The sequence below is a fragment of the Heterodontus francisci genome, chromosome 3, assembly GCF_036365525.1.
Source record: "Heterodontus francisci isolate sHetFra1 chromosome 3, sHetFra1.hap1, whole genome shotgun sequence".
NCBI lineage: Eukaryota > Metazoa > Chordata > Chondrichthyes > Heterodontiformes > Heterodontidae > Heterodontus > Heterodontus francisci.
In genome coordinates, this window is record NC_090373.1 from 60,245,514 (window position 1) to 60,268,109 (window position 22,596).

At 40.7% G+C, this 22,596-nt stretch overlaps 1 protein-coding gene across 2 annotated transcripts in view; it reads right to left on the reverse strand.

Moving 5' to 3' along the window:
• Positions 1-2,330: 2,330 nt before the first annotated feature.
• The window catches only part of nol10 (nucleolar protein 10), a 73,186-nt gene continuing 52,920 nt past the window's right edge, over positions 2,331-22,596 (reverse strand). For both annotated transcript variants that reach the window (XM_068022587.1, XM_068022596.1), the window contains 3 exons: positions 20,639-20,877; positions 16,759-16,861; positions 2,331-3,301 (listed from right to left, as the gene is read on the reverse strand). In XM_068022587.1, coding sequence (XP_067878688.1) covers positions 3,182-3,301; positions 16,759-16,861; positions 20,639-20,877 — 462 coding nt within the window. In that variant the 3' untranslated portion in view covers positions 2,331-3,181. The remainder of the gene's footprint in view (positions 3,302-16,758; positions 16,862-20,638; positions 20,878-22,596) is intronic.

Here is a 22,596-nt window from a genome sequence, read left to right on the forward strand (position 1 = left end):
GACTGGGAGCCAACATATGTTAACAAGATCAGTAGTCATGGGTGTAGGACTTGTTAAAAAAAAAACTCTGGCTGTGGTTGTCACTGGCAAAGCCAAGATTTATTCTCCATCCATAGTTGGTAAGAAGGTGGTGGTGGACCTTGAACTGCTGCACTCTGCAGTGAAGATGCTCCCACATGCTGTTTCATAGTAATTCAATACAAATGAATTGCTTGCTGAGCCATTTCAGAGATCAGGCCAATGTATCAACCACATTGGTATGGTACTGATGTCCCATGTAGGCCATGCAAGGCTATTAGCAAACCAGTTAGGTTTTTTGACAATGCACAGCTTTTTTGTCACTTTTATTGGAAGGTGACAAAATATGAGCAACTGCTAGGCACTGATCCTAGTGGTTCACTCACTCCAAAACTAGGGGACATGGTTTTAAAATTAGCGGTCACCCTTTTAGGACAGAGATGAGGATGCGACTTCGGAACTCTGCCTCAGGTGGTGGAGGCTGGGTCATTGAATATTCTTAAGGCGGAGGTAGATAGATTCTTGTTCGGCAATGGAATCAAGGGTTATCGGGGGCAGATGGGGAGTGTGGAATTCGAAACACAAGCAGATCAGCCATGATCTTATTGAATCACAGAGCAGGCTCAAGGGGCCAAATGGCCTACTTCTGCTCCTAATTCATATGTTCCAGAATCTTAAAACTGTGAATCCCAGGATTGCAACCCCAATATAAGGAAAACATTTTACAATGATGGGCTAACAAAGGTATTTTTAAAAAATGAACTCAATACTGCCGACTGCCTTGATGGGTCTTGAACTCTCATTCTCATTGGATTACGTGTAGTGCCATAATCACCACAATATCATACCCACAGGTTCAGGCTAGGATAATGGGCATCAGAATTTTGGAGTTTGTCTAAAGCAGTTGGCAATATCACAAAAGAGCAGACTGAATTAAGTTCACTCTGGAATTTGATGTATTCAGAAAGTTTAATTCTATAGCATTTTTTTTCATTAATCGAAATTAGTATCAGACAGGAAAGGGTGCCCTTTCTTTGCGCTCACTTTTTCGAGCAGGCAGTTATTGGCCTATGTTGTGATGTTCTAGGATACCAAATTTAAGAACTAATCCTTTATTTGAAGGTGGGGGAGAAGGATGAAATGGTGACAGAAATAGACTAGTGAAACACTGATGCTCCTTGAGGAGTCCTCAGAATGATGGTCATCCTGATGCTGCCATTCAAGTACTTCTGTCTTCAAAACAATTCTTTTGCTTTTTCATAAATCTCCAATGAGATGTCACAGGAATTAGTGCTGTGGTTGCTGTTTAGAGTGCATCTATAAACAGTTTGGAACTTTAGGCAGAAACAACAGTGCTGGATCTTAACCCCAAGCAGGTTTTGGGTAGGTGAGCACACAAATCAGAAATTTCAGACACAGGCCTCATGGCAGGATTCAGCTGCCCACTGGAAACTGATGGATAGAATCAGTGGCCAGAAGAGAAAGCTTGGGCACGCAGAAGGATTGCTGGCATGCAGGCAAACCCATCTGGATCATTAATGTCCTTTAGGGAAGGAAATCTGCTGTCCTTACCTGGTCTGGCCTACATGCGACTCCAGACCCATAGCAGTGTGGCTGACTCTTAAATGGCCTAGCAAGCCACTCAGTTCAAGGGCAATTAGGGATGGATAATAAATGCTGGCCTAGTCAGTGATGCCCACATCTGACAAACGAATATTTAAAAAAATGTAGGTAAATTGTGCAGGGTTTTTTGCAGTGTCTGCAAAGTGGGAAAGGGAAGGTCCAGACACTACTGCTCCTCCTGACCACACAAAATTTTTTTTTTTTTTTACATGGGCGGCACAGTGGTTAGCACTGCAGCCTCACAGCTCCAGTGACCCAGGTTCGGTTCTGGTTACTGCCTGTGCGCTGTGCGAAGTTTGCAAGTACTCCCTGTGACCGCGTGGGTTTTCGCCAGGTGCTCCGGTTTCCTCCCACAGCCAAAGACTTGCAGGTTGATAGGTAAATTGGCTATTATAAATTGCCCCTAGTATAGGTAGGTGTAGGGGAAGGTGGGGACGTGAGAGGGTAATGGGATTAATGTAGGATTAGTATAAATGGGTGGTTGATGGTCGGCACAGATTCGGTGGGCTGAAGGGCCTGTTTCAGTGCTGTATCTCTAAATAAATAAATAAATCTTGGAGGGCTGCTCCTGTCTAGCAGGAAATCTAGCATGGCTTGTCCACTCAGGTCCCAGTCTTAATATCTTGGGAACCTGATTAGCATTTGTGTACAACATTCTCAGCAGCAGTAAAACAGAGTTAAGCGATCAGACAACTACTAATATTTATATTACACCTCCAACACAATAAAATGTCACAAATGTTCACAAAACATTATAAATCAAGATTTGAAACCGAGCCACATAAGGCGATATTAGGACAGATGACCAAATGCTTGGTCAAAGGCAGGTTGAAAGCAGTGTCTTAAAGGAAGAAAGAGAGGTAGAGGTGCGGAGAGGTGTAGGGAGGGCATTCCCGAGCTTAGCGCCTAGGCAGTTGAAGGCACGGCCACCACTGGAGGAGTTTGCTGAAGAAGCCAGAATTACAGGAGCACAGATATGAGGGTTGTGGGGCTAGAGAAGATTACAGAGATAGCACATTCCTTTTAAGGAATGCTTGAGGAAATGCATCTTCAGAAATGAAAATAACGTTAATACTTCCTAGGTTATGGCACTTAAATATTGAATAAAGCCCATCCATATGACAAAATTGTTGGTTTCGTTTGGAACATTATTAAATTAAATAGAACAAGCCGTTTTTGGTTTCTGCTCGAGATGAAAACTGCTGATTTAGGAAAAAAAAAACAGGTGCCGTTGAGCAGACAAAATGTGAACAATATTTTGTGTTTTTTTTAAAAACCTTGTGCTAATATACATGATATTTTGTCTGTACAGTGGAGAATGTTATCCAAAAATACAAATTTCCAAGGTCTCGCATCTTAAACCCTTCTAAGTTGTCTATTGATGTTGCAGATGGCAAGAGTTCTGTCTGAAGGCACTGCAAATAACCTTTACTATGGTCTTCATTTTACTGATGGTGCCGATTCCACAGTGTTTGAAATTGCTTGGCTCCCAGTTATTCATTGAGGAAAGTAAAATGGAAATCCAATTACATTTTTTGTTTTAGAAGAATGGTTTCCTTTTCACTGCTTTGCCTCTGAGGTGTCCTGCAGAACGCCTGAGTCGTCTCCTTTCTTCATGATGTTGCTTTTCAGCCTCTTGTCGCTTCTTGTGTTGTTCAGACTATGAAGGGAAGGTTGAGAGAATTAATAACTTGCATTTCTACAGCACATGCAGCTTTACATTGTGAATGAAACAATGGATGCAGAACAGAATTGGAAAAAGGGAAAATGAAGAAGATTAAGCTGGGGCAATCAAAGGCATGTGAAAAGAGGAACACTGGGGACTTTCTAGAGGGCAGAAATGTAGTGGCTAAATAAATGGCCTCCAATGATGAACAATATACAAATCAAGCACAGTAGTTATTACAAAATTATCAGGGAAATAACAGTCCTTTATAATTTGGCATATTTTTAAAAAATACTACACCCTTTAACACTTTGATCTGTATTTTCAGAATTGATGAGTAGTTTTTTTTGCATCAGAAACCTGAACTTTTCACAGAGATTGACCATAACGTTGCTTATGAAACATGCATCAATATACAGTACTTAATTATGATATTCATGCAAACAAACCTATTTGACACAGAATTAACATTCAGGTGCAGAGCCTGAAATGTTGGTGCTCATTGTAAGTATTTTGATTGATATTAAATATAGGCTTGCAACATTTCTCTGTTTACTGTTTTCAACAATGTCCAGGCACACAATGTTTTTAAGCAGTAAAAACAGAAATAAGCCATATTACCATGACTTCCGAGAGTGGAGATGCAAGCTTGTTTATTCTTTTCGAACCCAACTTTCTCTACAACTTGTGAAAGAAAAGCTTAAGGTCTTTATAGGCCAACTCTCATGAACACTGTCATCGCTACTTCATTATGGTATGACGAGTGTTATTGTGAACAAGACACAAAGAAATATTTCCTTCAAATCTGTTTTTCACTGTCTCTATTGTTCCACTTCCTATCTCAAGACTGTCTTGGCTATCTCATTTGTTTTTGTGGTTATAGTGTGAAGTCAAAAGACACAAATTACCTGCTAGTTTCAGCAAACGACTAATCAAGTGTCAGCTAAAATGTACACTGACACATTAAACCCTAAAGCAGCCGGAGAATAAAACAACTTTCAACCATTTCATTATTTCCAGTTATAGTACAAATCATCTATAAGAAAAAGACCAAAATCTTTAATCGTGTGGGATTAAACCAAATACTAATCCTGATATGTATGTATGTATATACAACTAGGGTCTCTTACATTGTTCATGAAAGGCTTCATTTTGAAGTACCTTGAGGTTTTTTTCTTTAAAACTATTTAAAATGCAAACCAGTTTTGGATTGTCAGATATTTGAAGGTACTTTGAGTAGAAAGGTTGAACTAGTGCCTTGAATTCAGTATATTACGTACTTGAGTTGTGATTTTCTGTTTCAAATAAAATCTCATTTGTGGCAATTTATTTTCTCTTATTAAATTCGGAAACGACAATGCAACTTTAACATTTCTTGCATGTAACTAACATTTTCAATCAACAGTTACAAATTGAATATAAAGTTTGATACTTGAAAGACTGCAAGGATTCAGAATACTTTTCCCATTTTAAAAAATCAAAATTATTGCATTCAACAGCAATGACAATGCACTTTTAAGAATTTTATTCTAAGTTGTACAGCTACTGCAATGTAAATGTCATAAGTTAAGCCCAAACATTTAAGCTACAACTACTGGCATACTTAATATAAAAACTCAAAAATAAGGTCATGCAAAGGTGAGGGCTATACTTTTTCCTAGCTGCAGAAAAATAATTTCTTTTATCTGTGTTTGGAAGTATAAATCTTCTTAAAATTTACCACACAAAGATTGGCAGCACAGACTTTTCACTGTTTTTTTTAAACCAAGGGTCCACTCACTCATTTCTTCCAAAGTGAGGCTGCTGTGCTAGATTCTCCGATAACTTCAATATCTCTTCCTACCCCCCCATCACCCATTTTTTTCATACACTGAATTTCAGGCTGTTGCTTTAATAGCAAATGTTTGTGCTTAAATTTGGAAGTATGCTGAGAACAGAACATTTCCTACTTTTGCTATTCAATGCCAGCAAGTGCCAAATACGGAGCAAGGCTTCATTAACTCTGGTCAACAAGGCAACCTTATTCCTAACTCGGTATAATGCTACTACTGTAGCAATTTTTTCCCCCCACTCCCACATCAGCTATGAACAACTTCATACTGATTTGACATGAACATTGTAGTTCTTCAAATAATCTCCATGAAAGAGATAATTAATGTAATGTGGATAAAGTGCCCATCTGAATAAAGTTATTATCTAGCATCACTTTGCTGGTACTGAGGGTAGATTTTTAGAGTCACAGAATTATACAGCACAGAAACAGGCCCTTCGGCCCATCGTGTCTGTGCTGGCCATCAAGCACCTAACTATTCTAATCCCATTTTCCAGCACTTGGCCTGTAGCCTTGTATACTCTGGCATTTCAAGTGCTCATTTAAATACTTCTTAAATGTTGTGAGGGTTTCTGCCTCTACCACCTCTTCAGGCAGTGCGTTCCAGATTCCAACCACCCTCTGGGTGAAATTGTTTTTCCTCAAATCTCCTCTAAACCTCCTGCCCCTTACCTTAAATCTATGCCCCCTGGTTATTGACCCCGTCCGCTAAGGGAAAAAGTTTCTTCCGATCTACCCTATCAATGCCCCTCATAATTTTGTATACATCAATCATGTCCCTGCTCAGCCTTCTCTGCTCCAAGGAAAACAACCCTAGCCTTTTCAGTCTGTCTTCATAGCTGAAATGCTCCAGCCCAGGCAACATCCTGGCGAATCTCCTCTGCACCCTCTCCAGTGCAATCACATCCTTCCTATAGTGTGGTGCCCAGAACTGTACACAGTATTCCAGCTGTGGCCTAACTAGCGTTTTATATAGCTCCATCATAACCTCCCTGCTCTTATATTCTATGCCTCGACTAATAAAGGCAAGTATCCCATATGCCTTCCTAACCATCTTATCTACCTGTGCTGCTGCCTTCAGTGATCTATAGACAAGTACACCAAGGTCCCTCTGACCCTCTGTACTTCCTAGGGTCCTACCATCTATTGTATATTCCCTTGCCTTGTTAGTCCTCCCAAAATGCATCACCTCACACTTCTCAGAATTAAATTCCATTTTCTCCACCCATCTTACCAGCCCAGCTATACCGTCCTGTAATCGAAGGCTTTCCTCCTCACTATTTACGACACCACCAACATTCATGTCATCTGCGAACTTATTATACCTGCTATATTCACGTCTAAATCATTAATGTACACTACAAACAGCAAGGGTCCCCGCACCAATTCCTGCGGTACACCACTAGTCACAGGCTTCCACTCGCAAAAACAACCCTTGACCATCACTCTCTGCCTCCTGCCACACAGCCAATTTTGATTCCACTTTGCCAAATTGCCCTGGATCCCATGGGCTCTTACCTTCTTAACCAATCTCCCATGCGGGACCTTCTCAAAAGCCTTAAAGAAGTCCATGCAGACTACATCAACTGCTTTACCCTCATCTACACACCAAGTCACTGCCTTGAAAAATTCAATCAAGTTAGTTAGACATGATCTCCCCCTGACAAAGCCATGCTTACCATCCCTGATTAATCCCTGCCTCTCCAAGTGGGGATTAATCCTGTCCCTCAGAACTTTTTCCAATATTTTCCCATGTTAGACTCACCAGCCTGTAATTACCTTGTTTATCCCCGCTACCCTTTTGAATAATGGCACCACATTCACTGTCCTCCAGTCTTCTGGTACCTCTCCTGTGGCCAGAGAGGATTTGAAAATTTATGTCAGAGCCCCTGCTATCTCCTCCCTTGCCTCACATAACAGACTGCGATACATCTCATCTGGGCCTGGGGATTTATCCACTTTTAAGCCCGCTAAAACAGCTAATATTTCCTCCCTTTCAAGCTAATATGTTCAAATATATCACAATCCCCCTCCCTGATCTCTACACCTACATCGTCCTTCTCCATAGCGAACACAGATGCAAAGTAATCATTTCAAACCTCATCTATGCCCTCCGGCTCCACACACAGATTGCCACTTTGGTCCCTAATGGGCCCTACTCTTTTCCTGCTTATCCTCTTGCCCTTAATATACTTATAAAACACCTTAGGATTTTCTTTTATCTTGCCCGCCAGTGTTTTTTCATGTCCCCTCTTCACTCTCCTAATTACTTTTTTAAGTACCCCCCTAAACTTTCTATACTCCTCTCGTGCCTCCATTGTTTTCAGAACTCAGAATCTGCCATAAGCCTCCTTTTTTTTTTAAAACTGATCTACTCCTCTATATCCCTTGACATCCGGGGTTCCTTGGACTTGTTGGTCCTACCCTTTACCTTAATGGGTATATGTTGGCTTTGAACTCTCACTATTTCCTCTTTGAATGACTCCCACTGATCTGATGTCGACTTTCCTACAAGTAGCTGCTTCCAGTCCACTTTGGCCAGATCCTGTTTTATCATCTTAAAATCGGCCTTCCCCCAATTCAATACCTTTATTTTCGGTCCATCTTTGCCCTTTTCCAGAACTACCTTAAATCTTAGAGTTATGGTCACTATCCCTGAAATGCTCCCCCACTGACACTTCGACCATTTGTCCGGCTTCATTCCCTAGGATTTGGTCCAGTACCGCCTCTTCTTTTGTAGGACTATCTACGCACAGGCTCAAAAAGCTCTCCTGTATGCATTTTAAGAATTTTGCCCACTTTAAGCCTTTTACACTAAGACTATCCCAGTTGATATTAGGCAAGTTGAAATCCCCTACTATTATTACCCTAATATTTTTACACCTCTCTGAGATTTGCCTGCATATCTGCTCCTGTATCTCTTCCTGACTGTTTGGAGGCCTATAGTACACTCCCAGCCAAGTTATTGCCCCCTTTTTGTTTTTAAGTTCTACCCATATGGCCTCATTTGAAGAGCCTTCTAAGATATCATCCCTCCTTACTGCAATAATGGACTCCTTGATCAACAGTGCAATGCCACCTCCTCTTTTTTATCCCCTCCCCTGTCACGCCTGAAGATTCTATATCCTGGAATATTGAGCTGCCAGTCCTGCCCCTCCCTCAACCATGTCTCTGTGATAGCAATAATATCCTAATCCCATATGCTAATCAACGCCCTCAATTCATCTGTCTTACTAGGAAGACTCCTTGCATTGAAATAGATGCAATCCAGTCTTGCATTTTTCCCTTGTGCCTTAACAGGTCTATATTCGCTCTGTCTTCCAGACAGACTCAGTTTCTTTTCTGTATTTGACTGAAAATCACCCCCTACTGTACCTCCACTCTGTATCCCATTCCCCCGCCAAATTAGTTTAAACCCCCCCCCCACCCCCCACCAGCACTAGCAAACCTCCCAGCAAGGATGTTGGTCCCGTTCCGGTTCAGATGCAAACCGTCCAACTTGTACAGGTCCCACCTTTGTCAGAAACAGACCCAGTGATTCAGGAAACTAAAGCCCTCCCTCCTGCACCATCTCCTGAGCCACACATTCATCTGCTCTATCCTCCTATTCCGATACTCACTAGCACATGTTACCGGGAGTAATCCAGAGATTACAACCTTTGAGGTCCTGCTTTTTAATCTGCTACCTAGCTCCCTAAATTCTTGTGCAGGACCTCATCCTTCTTTGTCTTCACTCTCCAGGCAGTAACCTAGTAGATTGCCCATCTAGCCCATTGTCTCTATACCTTATTCAATCCCCTTCTGATGGAGGTTTATAATTGCTCCAAGGCAGTTATGCAAGATAATAAAGAGCCTGTGCTTTATCTTGGACACAATGGTGACTGGTTATATGCACTGGATCAGAGTATTCTTAATTGGAGGACCAATTTGAAACGACATTAAAAGTGATTCTTGGAAGTTTGATTTGAAAGTTGACTGCAATGCCTACACAGAATCACAGAATTGTTACAGTGCAGAAGGAGCCATTTGGCCCATCATGTCCGCACTGGCTCTTTGAAACAACAATTCCCTCAGTTCCATTCCCCTGCCTTCTCCCCATAACCCTGCACATTCTTCCTTTTCATTTAATTGTCTAATTCCCTTTTGAATGCTTCACTTGAACCTGCCTCCACCACGTTCTCAGGCAGCACATTCCAGACCATAACCACTTGCTGTGTGAAAACGTTTTTCCTCATGTCACTTTTGTTCCTCTTACCAAATACTTGAAATCTGTGCCCTCTCATCTTAATCCTTTCACGAGTGGGAACAGTTTCTCTCTATCTACTCTGTCCAGACCCCTCACGCTTTTAAATACTTCTATCAAATCTCCTCTCAGCCTTCTCTTCTCCAAGGAAAACAGTCCTAATTTCTCCAATCTATCTTCATAACTGAAGTTCCTCATCCCTGGAACATTCTCGTGAATCTTTTCTGTACTCTCTCCAATGCCCTCACGTCTTTCCAAAAGTGCGGCACCCAGAACTGGATGCAATACTAGTGTCTTATACAAGTTCAACATAACTTCCTTGCTCTTGTACTCTATGTCCCTATTAATAAAGCCCAGGACACTGTATGCTTTCTTAACTGCTCTCTCAAACTGTCCTGTGCATATAAAGCCAGGTCCCTCTGCTCCTGCACCCCCTTTATAATTGTACCCTTTATTCTATATTGTCTCTCCATGTTCTTATTACCAAAATGAATCACTTCACATTTCTCTACATTGAATTTCATCTGCCACCTGTCTGCTCATTCCACCAACTTGTTTATGTCCTTTTGAAGTTCTACACTATCCTCCTCACAGTTCACAATGCTCCCAAGTTTTGTATCATCTGGAAACTTTGAAATTGTGCCCTATACACTAAAGTCTAGGTCATTAATATATATCAGAAAAAGCAAGGGTCCCAACACTGATCCCTGGAGAACTCCACTACAAACCTTCCCCTGGCCCGAAAAACATCCATTAACTACTACTCTTTGTTTCCTGTCACTCAGCCAATTTCGTATCCACGTTGCTACCGTCCCTTTTATTCCATAGCTATAAGTTTGCTCAAGTCTATTGTGTGGCACTGTATCAAAAGCCTTTTGAAAGTCTATGTTCACATCAACAGAATTGCCCTCATCAGCCCTCTCTGTTAACTCCTCAAAAAACCCCAGCAAGTTAGTTAAACATGATTTTCCCTTAAGAAATCCACGCTGGCTTTCCTTATTAACCTGCATTTGTCCATGAGGTCACAAGGTCACTGTACATCACTCAAGAAGCTCAACACCATCCGGGACAAAGCAGCCCCCTTGACTGGCACCCCAACTACCACCTTCAACATTCACTCCCTTCACCACTGATGCACAGAGGCAGCAGTGTGTATCATCTACAAGATGCACTGCAGCAACTCACCAAGACTCCTACAACAGAAGCTTCAAAACCCGCGACCTCTATCACCTCGAAGGACAAGGGCAGCAGATGTATGGGAACACCACCACCTGTAAGTTCCCCTCCAAGATACACATTATATTGCCATTCCTTCACTGTCGCTGGGTCAAAATCCTGGAACTCCCTTCCTAACAGCACTCTGGGTGTGCCTACACCCCAAGGACTGCAGCTGTTCAAGAAGGCAGTTCACCACCACCTTATCAAGGCCAATTAGGGATGGGCAATAAATGCTGGCCTAGCCAGTGATGCCCACATCCCATGAACGAATTTAAAAAAAATGACTCAGTGACAGTTCAAGCAAACCGACTTCTTGAACTGGCTCAAAAACGATGAATATCCTTTTTGCAATGACCTGCCTTTCAATCTTGGGTTAATAACACAAATCCCAAAGCACCAATTAAGTAGCTAACATTGAAGAATTTTTGGAAGTGAAACTTTAACATTTAAAACAAAAGAGCAAATATAAATATGGATGGCATTTACTTTTCAGACTAGAGCAAATTAAAATAGATTACATATTGAGACCAAGATGAGAAAGAACACAGATTTAAACAAGTGTGTGAATCAGGAATCTGAATTCCAAACCAGATAAATAGCAGTAGATTGCAGCTGACAAGTATTTTGTCAAGCATGCATTTATCAAACTGTAACAGTTTGTTTGCCTGCAATTAACCATGTACATAAAATTCAAAGTTGTGTCTCTTACAGATCTGCAAAATGTCAGAAAACATGGGTCCTTTTGCCTGTGCAGGCAGAAAATATACAAACTGCTCAAATTTACCAAAGAAGCATTTTTATAACTGCATGCTACTTGGTTCAATTTTTTCATTCACTAAAAAGCAAACCACAACAAAAAAACAGCAACTGTCTAAGACAACCAAGAAACTAAACTCAAAACAAATTTAATCTCCTTTCAGCTGCTGGACAGTTAGCAACCTCACTCCACTCCCTATTCTACAAAATACAACGTATTCACATGATCAACACAATCACAACTAATCAAGAATTGCACTTGATTATTAACTTAACTGCCCTTCCCCAACCACAGCCTAATGTGCCCGTACTGCACATGCCTCATCAACAGTATCAACCTCAGGAACACCCTATCTTAATGGCAATCAGTGCCAAATCCACCCACACAGTTCTACTCCACCAGCCAGCCCAACCCAAACTCCAAAGTCCTGACATTTATACCACATCCATGTACTTATCACTCAATGTCAGCTGTATTCCTTGGGAGACAATCTCCAAGGCAATTTTCTTTTCCTCCTGAATGCCAACATCTCTTCTGGTTCCCTAACCTAAGCTTGGCAACTACTGTGTTCCACCGATGAGGCCCAGTTTCTCCTGGTCTGCCCCAACTGTTTGCCGCTCCTCTGCCTCCGCTGCTAAGGAAACTTATTTGGACTGAAATTCAGTTGTTGGTGGACACAAGCAATGGGTATTGCATTTCAACTCCAACAGAACCAAGAAATGGTTAAGTTCTGCTCCAAAAAAAACCTTAATAGCAGCTCATCACGTCTGAACCACGAGCTTCATTAAAAGGCTGTCAGATATAACAACCCAGACTTTCTGTTCAAAATAACCGTGAGGTTAATGGCGCTCGCTAACATTTTATGTGCAAATGGTATTGCAACTCGAGGCAAGGGACAGATGTACAGTTAATTCAAATATCCAAAACTTGCTTTCAGAATTGTGCTGCTCTGCCATTATCTTCGTGGAAATGGCATCACTCGGTCTGGTTCACCATTAAAATGCATTGAATGTTGTGAAGTTGCTGTATTTGTGCAGTAGAAACAAATCAAACTCGCCACAGAAAGCTAAGCCTTGTCCAATTCAGTCTAAATACCCTTTTAATAACGTGGTATGTGTTAATTGCTGCCATCAACCTCTCTGGTGCTGAAAATTAACTGTTACAAGTAGAGTGTCATTCCTTCAGGTTTCAATTATTGGAGATTTTTAAAATGTCAATTTCTAATTTAAATGTTTTTGTAAAATCTTTGTCTCTCCTCTCTCAATCCAATCTTTCTGTACTTGATTTGACATTGAATTCACAAACTCTAATTTAATTTCCTTCTCAGTTCTTGTGCTGTTAATTTCGCAATCTTTCAATCTGATTTGTTTAAGGAGACACACAGTTGCTTGCCCTGTTCACTCAGGTCCCAGATGCCTGGTTTCAGTCATTGCACCATCAGCTCACACTTTCAGCAACTTGCCTTAAAAAAAGATTAAATGTACAAAGCCAAGTTTATCTAATGGCAGACATCGTTAGATGCCTTTGCTGCAGCAAAATATGGCCCAATTTCAATTGGCTTTGCTTTTTAAAAATAAAATATATGGTATGACAGCCTGTAGATGACCTTTTTTAAAACCAGGAACATAGGAACAGGAACATTAATCCCTTGAGCCTGTTCTGCCATTCAATGAGATCATGGCTGATCTGCCATCTAAACCCACACATGTGCCTTTTCCCCATAACCCTTAATATCTTTTAATTAACAAAAAACTTTCAGATTTAAAATCAACAACTGATCTAGCAACATTGCCATTTGTGGAACAGTGCCAAGCTTCTACCACCCTTTGTGCGTAGAAGTGTTTCCTAATTTCACTCCTAAAGCCTGGCCCTAATTTTTTAGACTATGCTTAATTCTAAACTTCCCAATCAGCAGAAATGGTTTCTCTCCATCTATCCTATTTGTTCCCCTAATATCTTGAAAACTTCGAACAAACCACCCCTTAAAACTTCTAAATGCCACAAAATACAACTCTGGTTTGTGTAATCTCTTGTAACTTAACCCTTAGAGTCCAGCTATGATTCCAGTAAATCTACGCTGCACTGCCTCCAAAGCCAATATATCCTTTCTTGGGTACGGTGCCCAGCACTGCTCACAGTACTCTCAGTGTGAGCTAATCAGGGTGTAGTATATTTGTAGCATAACTTCTACCTCCTTGTATCTAGTCCCCTGGAAATAAAAGGACAGCATTTCAAATTCCTTTGTGATTACTTTGTTCCAATTTATGACATTTTAATGACCAGTGTACCTGGACCCCAAGTCTCTGAACCTCTACTGTTTCCAGCTTTTCACCATGTAGAAAGTACCCTGTTCTATCCTTTTTAGGTCCCAAGTGGATGACATCACATTTGCCAACATGTAAATCCATTTACCACGGTTTTTGTCCATTTACTTAATCTATGAATATACCTTTGTCACTTTATGCTTCCATCTACACGGCTTACAATGCTGCCTATCTTTGTAACTTCAACAAACTAGGATACGTAGTTTGCTATCCTATCATTTAAGACCCCATCAGACACCACTAGTCCATCCTGCCAATTGGAGTACCTGCCCAATATCCTTACTTTCTGAACCAGATCAATAATCTGACTCCAATTCCATGAGCTTCAACTTAGCTAACAGTCTCATATGAGGGACTTTATCAAATGTCTTCTGGAAATCCATAAAAATAATACCCATGGACATTCCTTTTTGCTACTTTAGTCACCTCTTCAAAAAATTCAATCAGGTCCGTCAGGCATGACCACCCTTTACAAATCCATGCTGCTGTCTCAGATCAGTTGAAAATTTTCAAGGTGTTCAGTCACTATCCTATAGGCTTTCGTAATTTCCCAACAACAGACGTTAGGCTAACTGGTCTACAATTCTCTGGTTTTCCTCCCCCACCCCGTTGCCCCACCTTTCTTAAATAGCAGCGTGACGTGCAATTATTCAGTTAAAGGAATGGTTCCCAAAATAGAGAACTTTGGCAGATTATAGTTAAGGTACCTGCAATATTCTAACATACCTCCTTTAAAACCCTAGGATGAGAACCAGCTAGCCCTGGGGATTTGTCACTCTTTAGTGGCAGCATTTTCCTCATTGCTGTTACTTTGCAAACGTTAATTTTGGAAAGTCCCTATCCCTGATTCAATATTAGTTTTCTTGGGATGTCTGGCATACTAACCTCTTCCTCTCATATAAATACTAATGTAAGGTAATTATTCAACATTTCCTCACTCCCTTATTTTCACTATCACCATTCTCAGTTTAAGGGGGCCCACATTACTCCCGACCACTCTCTTTTTCCTCATATAAAAATGGTGTTGAATTTGATATCACTTGCACATTCTTTCCATACTCCCTTTTTGTAGCTCTTATTTCCCCACCCTTTGCTTGTATCTCTCTCAATTGTCAGGATCTGTGCTATTTTATGCTCCATTTCACACACCCATTCTCAAATACATACATATAACTGAAAGCTAGAGAAATGAATTTAAAAAAGCACAGACCATCCACAGCTCAGCATCAATTCAGTAGTAAAATTTCATCTCAATGAAATGCCCCGTATACTGCAGATGAGAATGATAACTGACATTTAGTACTTATTACAGTTACTTTGAACTCGGACACAAATGCAGTGGTGCTTTTTTGGGTCAATCTAGAATAGCTGAATTTTTTTGCACTGCCGGATTCAAAAAGGTGAGAGAAAAAAACAGAACACTAAAATGCAATACTGGAAGAAATCAGGTAACCCATATGGCAACAAACATAATTGTACTGAAACGCAAAGGTACCTCTTCTTTTAAAAAATAATGAAGCCTCCAAAGAGAAATGGATTTAAGATTGCAGGCTTACCTCAGTAACTAATTGTTCTTAACCATTTTGTTATTCAGCTAAAGTGACAAACCACTTGCAGCATTGTGAAAATTCTGGAACTAGTCTTATGAACTACACCATTTTCATACAAAAAACTTTTCAGTTACATATTTATCAAGTCTCAAGACGATTTATTTTACCTGAGGAAATGCTTCATCACTACACGAACAATTGTGAAATTGCAACAATTCAAGAGTCAATTTGTCAATTTCAGAACTACATGCCCATCTCTCATTTATCACTGAAACAATTTATTTGATTAAAGAATTTATTTAAATACATTGAAGAGGTTTATTTGATGCTATTCCACCCCCTCCCATCACCAAAACCTAGGATGCGGAAGCAATCGTTTAACAGATGCTTCTCATTTCTGCTAATTCAGGATCAAATTATGTTGCTCTCTTCCATAAATTTAGTTTCAGTTCTTTAACAATCTTGACACTTCACTTATTTATGGAACAAAAAAAAAGTTAATCACAAATGTTGTAAAAAAAAACCTTAGTTAGGTTGGGTTGTAGTTTTGGGCACTTGATTGTAAGGATATAAAAACATTGGAAAAAGTGCAGTGTAGATGTTAGAGATACTTGAGAAGTTAGGGAATTTTCTTTGGAGCTGAGATTAAGGGGTGACCAGATATAGGTCTAAATGATTATGAAAGCTTAAAAAGGAAAGAAGTGCTAGCTCACTATTACTAATCAGCAAGATATTAACAACAGGCTACAAATTTAGGATGATTACAAAAAGAATTGAGGTAAGTTAAATTTTATATTTTTAATTACAGGCGGCTAATAAATGAGAATCCAAGCCAAAAATTAGCTGAAGCCTAATGTATAAATTATTTAAAAAATGTATCATACAGGTGGTTGAAAAAGATTGAAGAGTTTGGGGAGGAAACAGCAGCATGGGATAGACGAGGTAGCTTATGTGGAGAAAAACACTAGCATAGACTTGAAGGGCCAAGTAGCCTGTTGGAGTACTGTGACATTCAATGATCTCTAGCAGGAGAGATTAATTGCAGTCCTGACTACAATAATTGAAATTGTCAAAATGGATTGTGTGAAATTAGATGCTTGCATTGTTAAAATTGTAACAATTACAGCTGTATTATTGTCCAAATGTACAACTGCGCGACTGCTGCAGTCGCTTTTGCAGCAGAGTTTTAGATGGAGAAGATTTTTCATTTCAAAGGGGAGGATTTCAACTGCTGTGTTTTAATTCTTTCACGGGATGTGGGCGTCGCTGGCTAGGCCAGCATTTATTGCCCATCCCTAATTGCCCTTGATAAGTTTAATTTATGCTGCCTGATCTATTTAACAATAGAAGAATTTTCCAAATGAAGACTGTAATGTGAGTGCTATGCAACTGGACATAAGTTTTTAGCCCTCCTAATTGATGATCAATGTGATAATCTGGTAGTTTTACCTTATTTGTTCATTCTTGCTTCATCACATCTATGAATGTTCCACACTTATTGTGAAGAACACTTGTTAATATTAATTACCTTTTTAAGGGTGAATGTTAACTGTTTACTGCCTACAGTGGTGTCAGATAGATGGAGTGTTCCACTCTTTTCCTCACGTTTCAAGCGATCTTCAAGTGTCGTTCTATACAATATAAAGTAAAAAGAAAATAACGGCAAAGTTAGAATTTTTTTTTTTTAAAAAGTGTTTTATCCACTTCTATAGGATGTTGCAAGTGCCAGAAATGTAAAAAATATGAATAGCTACAATGAAGTTGATCAGCAACGTTATGTTACATGACTATCACAGCCACTCTCAGGATTCCATAAACATTTCCCTTTTTCTTCCATTACCCATCCTTTCTGACAGTAGGGACCATGCTAAGATATTGTTTCACTATGTGATTAACACAAAAGTCCGAGTGTATCAGGCCTGTGTCCTCAGTACCTTGCTCTACGGCAGCGAGGCCTGGACAACGTATGCCAGCCAAGAGCGACGTCTCAATTCATTCCATCTTCGCTGCCTTCGGAGAATACTTGGCATCAGGTGGCAGGACTATATCTCCAACACAGAAGTCCTTGAAGCGGCCAACATCCCCAGCTTATACACACTACTGAGTCAGCGGCGCTTGAGATGGCTTGGCCATGTGAGCCGCATGGAAGATGGCAGGATCCCCAAAGACACATTGTACAGCGAGCTCGCCACTGGTATCAGACCCACCGGCCGTCCATGTCTCCGTTATAAAGACGTCTGCAAACGCGACATGAAATCGTGTGACATTGATCACAAGTCGTGGGAGTCAGTTGCCAGCATTCGCCAGAGCTGGCGGGCAGCCATAAAGACAGGGCTAAATTGTGGCGAGTCGAAGAGACTTAGTAGTTGGCAGGAAAAAAGACAGAGGCGCAAGGGGAGAGCCAACTGTGCAACAGCCCCAACAAACAAATTTCTCTGCAGCACCTGTGGAAGAGCCTGTCACTCCAGAATTGGCCTTTATAGCCACTCCAGGTGCTGCTTCACAAACCACTGACCACCTCCAGGCGCGTATCCATTGTCTCTCGAGATAAGGAGGCCCAAAAGAAAGAAAGAATGTGATTATCAAGTACCACAACCATCGTGACTATACACGGCCACTCATCAGCAGGTTATTTAATTAAGGAAATAATCCAAATGGTTCCTTCACTGACCCAACATCCAACTTGCATACTTCCAGTAGGTATTACTGCATAGTCATTAATGAATAAGATCGATCACTGATTTTTTTTTCACAACAAAGCCAAGGGACACTGAAGGTATGCCAACTGATGGGCTGGCTGAAGTCAGCTAATGCAGCACAGACAAGGAAGCATTCTGGTTCATATAGTTTAATACCACATCATGCAATGTATTTGCCCACAAAGACCATTGTATAGGGATACCCTAGTAATACTCTTGTTGAAACAAAATTAATTGATCGGGTTTTCTGGTGCCAGGGACAAAGTTGGGGAGGGGTTGAAGGAAAGTGGCTGTAGAATAGGGCAGTTACTATAAGTAAGTGGCTTAGTATTTTAATAGTTGGTTTCATCAGTTTTACACTTCACAAACTTGCAATTATTAGAACAAACTTCCTTTATACTGTGCCTTTCATGTCCTCAGAAAATCTTCAAGGCAACTAATTAACTCTTGGAATGCCATCACTGTTTATATAGGCAAACTTGGCAGACAAATTATATACTACAAGGTCCTGCAAACAATAAATTAGATTACTTACTAACTACTCTGTTTTTGCTGGTGTTAGCTGAAGGAGGAATATTGAGCAGGACAGTAACAGAACTCCCTGTTCTTTAAGTAGTGCCACAGAATCTTCTACATCACTTCAGCAGGCAAACAAGGCCACTATTTAATGTCATCCAAAGGATAACATTAACATAACATTGGTTAGGCCGCATTTGGAGTACTGTGTGCAGTTCTGGTCGCCGCACTACAGGAAACATGTGATTAAACTAGAGAGGGTGCAGAAAATATTCACAAGGATGTTGCCTGGTTTGGAGAGCTTGAGTTATAAAGAGAGATTGTATAGGCTGGGTCTATATTCCCTGGAGCGAAGTAGGCTGAGAGGGGACATGTTAGAGGTATATAAAATTATGAGAGGCATAGAGAGGGTAGATAGCCAGAGTCTGTTTCCCATTGTGTAGATGACTAAAACTAGATGGCATAGATTTGTGAGAGGGAGGAGGTTTAAAGGGGATCAAAGGAGTAAATTTTTCACACAAAGAATAGTGGGTATCTGGAATGAGCTGCCTGAGGAGGTGGCGGAGGCAGCAACAGTCGCAACATTTAAGAGGCATCTGGACAGTACTTGAATGAGCAAGGCATAGAGGGATATGGAATTAATGCAGGCAGGTGGGATTAGTATAGATAGGCATTATGGTCAGCATGGACGCAGTGGGCCGAAGGGCCTGTTTCTATGCTGTACAACTCTATGACTCTATAACACCTCTGACAAAGATGATTACCTCAGTATTACACAGATTATGTATCCGTGCCCAGGGTGGAATCTGAACACACAACTTTGACTCAAATAAATTAACTAAGGTGACAATCAAATATTGATAACATATCCTAAATCAGTTATTGATAGCTTCTATTAAAAATGTAGACAACTTTGCCCAGATATCCCTCATTTGGGGGCAGGGGAGGAAGACAGAGCAACAGCAGGCCTCATAGGAAAAAGAGTCAGTCATTCAGCCCCTCAAGTCTGTTCCACTATTCAATATGAGTAATCTCACCTTGGCTCCATATCCCTCAAAATCCATCAACCTCAGATTTTAACATTGAGCTAGCATCTACTTTTTTTTGTGGCAGAGCGTTCCACACTACCACCACCCTTCGCGTGATGAACTGCTTCCTAACTTTTCTCTGGAATGGCCTGGCTCTGATTTTAGTATTAGGTCCCCTTGTCCTTGACATCCCCAATGGCCGAAAAATTTTTCTATCTACCCTTTCAAAATCCTAAAAACCTCAATAAAGTCACCCCTTAACCTTCTATATTCCAGGGAATACAAAATCTCGCTTCATAATCTAACACCTCTTTTTTTTATTAATTCATGGGATGTGGGCATCACTGGCTATGCCAGCATTTATTGCCCATCCCTAATTGCCCTTGAGAAGGTGGTGGTGAGCTGCCTTCTTGAACTGCTGCAGTCCATGTGAGGTAGGTATACCCACAGTGCTGTTAGGAAGGGAGTTCCAGGATTTTGACCCAGCCACAGTGAAGGAATGGCGATATAGTTCCAAGTCAGGATGGTGTGTGACTTGGATGGAAACTTGCAGGTGGTGGTGTTCCCATGCATCTGCTGCTCTTGTCATTCGAGGTGGTAGAGGTCGTGGGTTTGAAAGGTGCTAAGGAGCCTTGGCGCGTTGCTGCAGTGCATCTTGTAGATGGTACACACTGCTGCCACTGTGTGTCTGTGGTGGAGGGAGTGAATGTTTGTAGATGGGGTGCCAATCAAGTGGGCTGCTTTGTCCTGGATGGTGTCGAGCTTCTTGAGAGTTGTTGGAGCTGCACCCATCCAGGCAAGTGGAGAGTATTCCATCACACTCCTGACTTGTGCCTTGTCGATGGTGGACAGGCTTTGGGGAGTCAGGAGGTGAGTTACTCGCCGCAGGATTCCCAAAATCTGACCTGATCTTCTAGCCACGGTATTTATATGGCTACTCCAGTTCAGTTTCTGGTCAATGGTAGCCCCTAGGATGTTGATAGTGGGGGATTCAGCAATGGTAATGCCATTCAATGTCAAGGGGAGATGGTCAGATTCTCTCTTGTTGGAGATGGTCACTGGACGCTGGTAACATCTCATCCAGTACTACTAGGGAAATCTGCATTATGCACACCATCAAAAAGGTTAAAAAAAAGGTTACTTGAAACATAGAAGCCACACTCACCTGAGCAGCTTTTGTTTTCGGGCAGCATCTTTAAAACTTCTGAACTCTTCTCCAGTTTTGATCTCAAAGAATTTGGGTTTCGAAGGAGTCTGCTGATCACATTCCATCAGTCGCAGTTTTTGTTCTCTGTGCAGGAGTTTGTGCTGTTTTTGGACCTCTTCAACCCAGCTTCGATCATCATCGGAGCTTTCAGAGCTCTCTGCATCACTAGGCTTTCCTTCTAACTCTTCCTCCTCGTTCTACAAATCGCAAAAGTACATTTGTAAGCATAAATGTAAATGCTGAAAATGTCCAAGATTTTGAGAACATTTTTGTTTTGTCACTATTATTCTTCTGCTTACATATGCCAACATTGAGGTTAACCTGTTTTGAACATACAGAATTATACGAAACTGTGTCCACATGAACTGCATATTAAAAGAAATATTTTCAAATAAAATGAATATCAGTTTAGGAACTATACCTTTTCACCTATCCTAATGAAGTGTATTCAGATACTGACAGAAGGTTTAGGGAAATAGACAAATATACATAACTAGAATGTGTTTTTATCTCCAAGCTGTAAAATTAGGCATTTTTCTCCCAGAACACTGAGAAGTAAAACTTGCCAACTTCAAAGCCACAATTGCATGCAACTCTAATCTCAATGATTTTGACAAAAGTAACCTTCCTCCATTGCTATTTTCTGTTCAACAATTACTCACGTTAAGTTTAATCCTTGCCAGGTCAGATCCTCTGTGATGCAAATAAAACCTCAGAACCCATAGTGTACGTTTCACTGTCCCCAAGACGTGAACTTTGTGTATTTAGAGATTTCCAATTTCTTTTATTCCCAGCCTATATTTCCGTCTTAGAAATTTGCTCACCACCATAATTACGCCCAAGAAATTGGCCTCTCTTACCTTCTCACAGTTTTGCTATCTTTACATTTTATCCTAAGTTACAGAGTCTGTTATCTTGAAAGTTAAAAGGCCTCAATCACGATTAGCATTACGGTTTGGAGCATTACTGGCCACCTGATCATCTTGCAGCCTCAATGTACCTCAAATACTTTGGTGAATCATCTGCCATTACTTTTAATGAGAGCTGGCAGAATACATATCGAAGCAAGTTACCAATTTTGGCTGCCACTAAAACTATGTTTATGGCCACCCAGTTTCCTTTCAAAGTCAGTCCACAATTGTAGTCGATGGCTCATGGTCTTACTCTGCATCTGTCTGTTTCTTCATATAAATGAGCTCCTCCATTTATCATCCAACCCCAGTCAATCCTTTGTAACTGAATCAACAACTTCCTTCAAATCACAATTTCAGTGTAAACAAACTCCAGACCATAACGCACGCAAACTTCTTACAATAGGGCAACGAAAATGTTATAGTTTCACTTCTTTTAAGAAATGGTTCCTAACAACTGAAACTTACCACGTATGATGATGCCACCTTCAGTACCTACCAATATCCTTGCCCTCTGACCTAAAAAAGTACCTGATGCAACTGGCTAAGGTTAGCTCAAAACAGTCCCTCTAATTCCCAACTGCCTATAATGTTCACATCAGACTGGAATACTCTTCTATATCTGTGGAGGCTCTTCCACCAATTATTTCATACTGCTAAACATGATGCAAGAAAAAGCTGATCTCTCAACTCTAATCTCCAACCTCTCTGGCACAGCATTTATAAAATAAATGCTAGCAATACTATTATGGCAACCATTCATCTGAACTATCATCCTGTGATCCTTCCATATATGCTGCCTCACATGCTCATCATCTTCCCTACATTCCCACTTGTTGAAATCAGGACTTAATGCCCTCATTCCTAGCTTAATCATTTCCCAGGGCCTCAAAACCATGGAACTCCTCAGGCTTTAAAAAAAAACTCTGACATTCAGTACAAAAGACCTCAACTGTAATTCAGCCCTTACTTCCATACTGTCAGATTGTAGTTTAGGTTATAAAC